This window comes from Palaemon carinicauda, chromosome 4, assembly GCF_036898095.1.
Source record: "Palaemon carinicauda isolate YSFRI2023 chromosome 4, ASM3689809v2, whole genome shotgun sequence".
Lineage (NCBI taxonomy): Eukaryota > Metazoa > Arthropoda > Malacostraca > Decapoda > Palaemonidae > Palaemon > Palaemon carinicauda.
Genome location: NC_090728.1, coordinates 187,277,004 through 187,278,831, shown reverse-complemented (window position 1 = coordinate 187,278,831; position 1,828 = coordinate 187,277,004). Strand labels below are relative to the sequence as shown.

The 1,828-nt window shown below is 39.0% G+C and overlaps 1 protein-coding gene across 1 annotated transcript; it reads left to right on the top strand.

Annotated features, from left to right (window-relative positions):
• Positions 1 to 285: 285 nt before the first annotated feature.
• On the top strand, positions 286 to 1,122 carry LOC137639786 (dnaJ homolog subfamily C member 3-like). The gene has a single exon (XM_068372030.1). It carries the CDS (start codon positions 286 to 288, stop codon positions 1,120 to 1,122), a length of 837 nt encoding a protein of 278 aa, XP_068228131.1.
• The last annotated feature ends 706 nt before the right edge of the window (positions 1,123 to 1,828 follow it).

Here is a 1,828-nt window from a genome sequence, read left to right as displayed (position 1 = left end):
GTGGAATAATATTTGCTATGAGGAGAAGGGCTAAAGAAGGACAACTAATGAATTAAGAAGAGTAATAGATGAGATGAATACAGAGAAAGAGACGCAAAAAAAACTGAAAGCTCAGAAAGAGACCGAGTATCAAAAGCTGAAACTTGACTGCGCCGAAAAAGATCTTCAGATGAAGGAACAGGAGATGAAACAGGAACTTCTAAGCAGGGAAATGGAAGAAATCAAGAAAATTCATAATGATAAAATAGAACAACTGGAAAAGGACTTCCTGAAAAAGATCTTCAGATGAAGGAACAGGAGAAGAAACAGGAAATTCTTAAAACGGAAATGGAGGAAATAGAAGAATTTAAGAAAATCTATAATAAGAAAATAGAAGAACTCGAAAATGACTGCGTCCAAAAAGATCTTCAGATAAAGGACCAAGAAAAGTTACTAGAAATTCTAAAAACTGAAAATGCTCTTCTGCATCTCCTTCGAGCTGAAGCGAACGCAGCCTCCGGAAACCCTGTAGACACAGATATCATATTGAATTGCTGCCAAGCCATTGAGAAAGGTCTTCAAGGATGCATGGCCCACATGCTACGAGGGAAGCACCTTCTCAAACTTGGCCTTTTCGACGATGCCATGAAGGACTTCGAAGCTGTTAGAACGGTAAAGGGATCTGAGGAATGTTTGAACTCCATAGAAGATGCTAAGGCGCTAAAGAAGAAACGGGAAAGCCAAAGCCATTATGAGGTTTTGAGTGTGGGTCAGACGGCCACGAGGGCAGAAATTTTAAATGCCTTCAAAGGCTTGGCCTTGAAGTTACATCCGGACAGACACGGGGACAAACCCGAATTCATACAGGAGGCATTCGAGGAGAAGCTTAAAAAAGTGGTTAATGCTAAAACTGTTCTGATGGATGAACAAAACAGAAATGAATACGACGCAGAGAGTCAACCACCATGCCCAAGGCAACAGCCAGGACAGAGGGACCAACGTCAGCAGTACCGTTACTATTATAACCCAGCCAAAACATACTATAATCAGCGGAAGCAAAAGCATCGAAGTCCTCGAAAGCAAAAGAAAGCAGTGTTTAAAGATATGTTCGCCGCATTTGGCAAATTTTTCGCAAGTAAATAAATAAAATTCTTCCTGAATTATAAAAAAAAAGATAGGAAATCTCAAAAAAATATAAAAACAAAAAATCCAAAAAAATAAATAAAAACATAAAAGCAAAAAAAAAATGCATGTGGAAAATATTCTTAGAATAAGTTTCAATAGAGTTTTTGGGGAAAGTATTAGGTTTAGTTTGCTTTTTTTAAGTAAACAAGCTTTTGTGAAAGAGCCATTAGAAGGATCAGGTAGACAGAATATGAGAGGAGCGGAAAGGGCCACTTTAATTAGGAAGAAATATCCTTTGATGCAGATGGTACAAGCTCTACATCATTTGGTAAAGAAATGCCTTAGTTGGAAGGATCATGTAGATGGACTATGAAAGGTGGAGAGAAAGGGGATTTTTTTTCCAGGAAGTGCTTAAGAGATGCTTGACTCGACTACCTCGCTTGAATGACGTGGAATAACCTAGAGGACTTGCTCTACAGAGAAAACCTTATCTTTTTCTAGTATGCTATGTTCCCTGGAAATATCCTTGGATGCAGAGGTACAAGCCTGCATCATTGAATAAAGTACGGATTCAGTTGGGAGGATCGAGTGGTTAGACTATGGAAGATGAAGAGAAAAAGAAACATTTTGTTATTGAGGAGGAAATATCCTTGGATGCAGAGGTACAAGCCTGCATCCTTGGATAAAGTACGGACTCAGTTGGGAGGATCGAGTGGTTGGACTA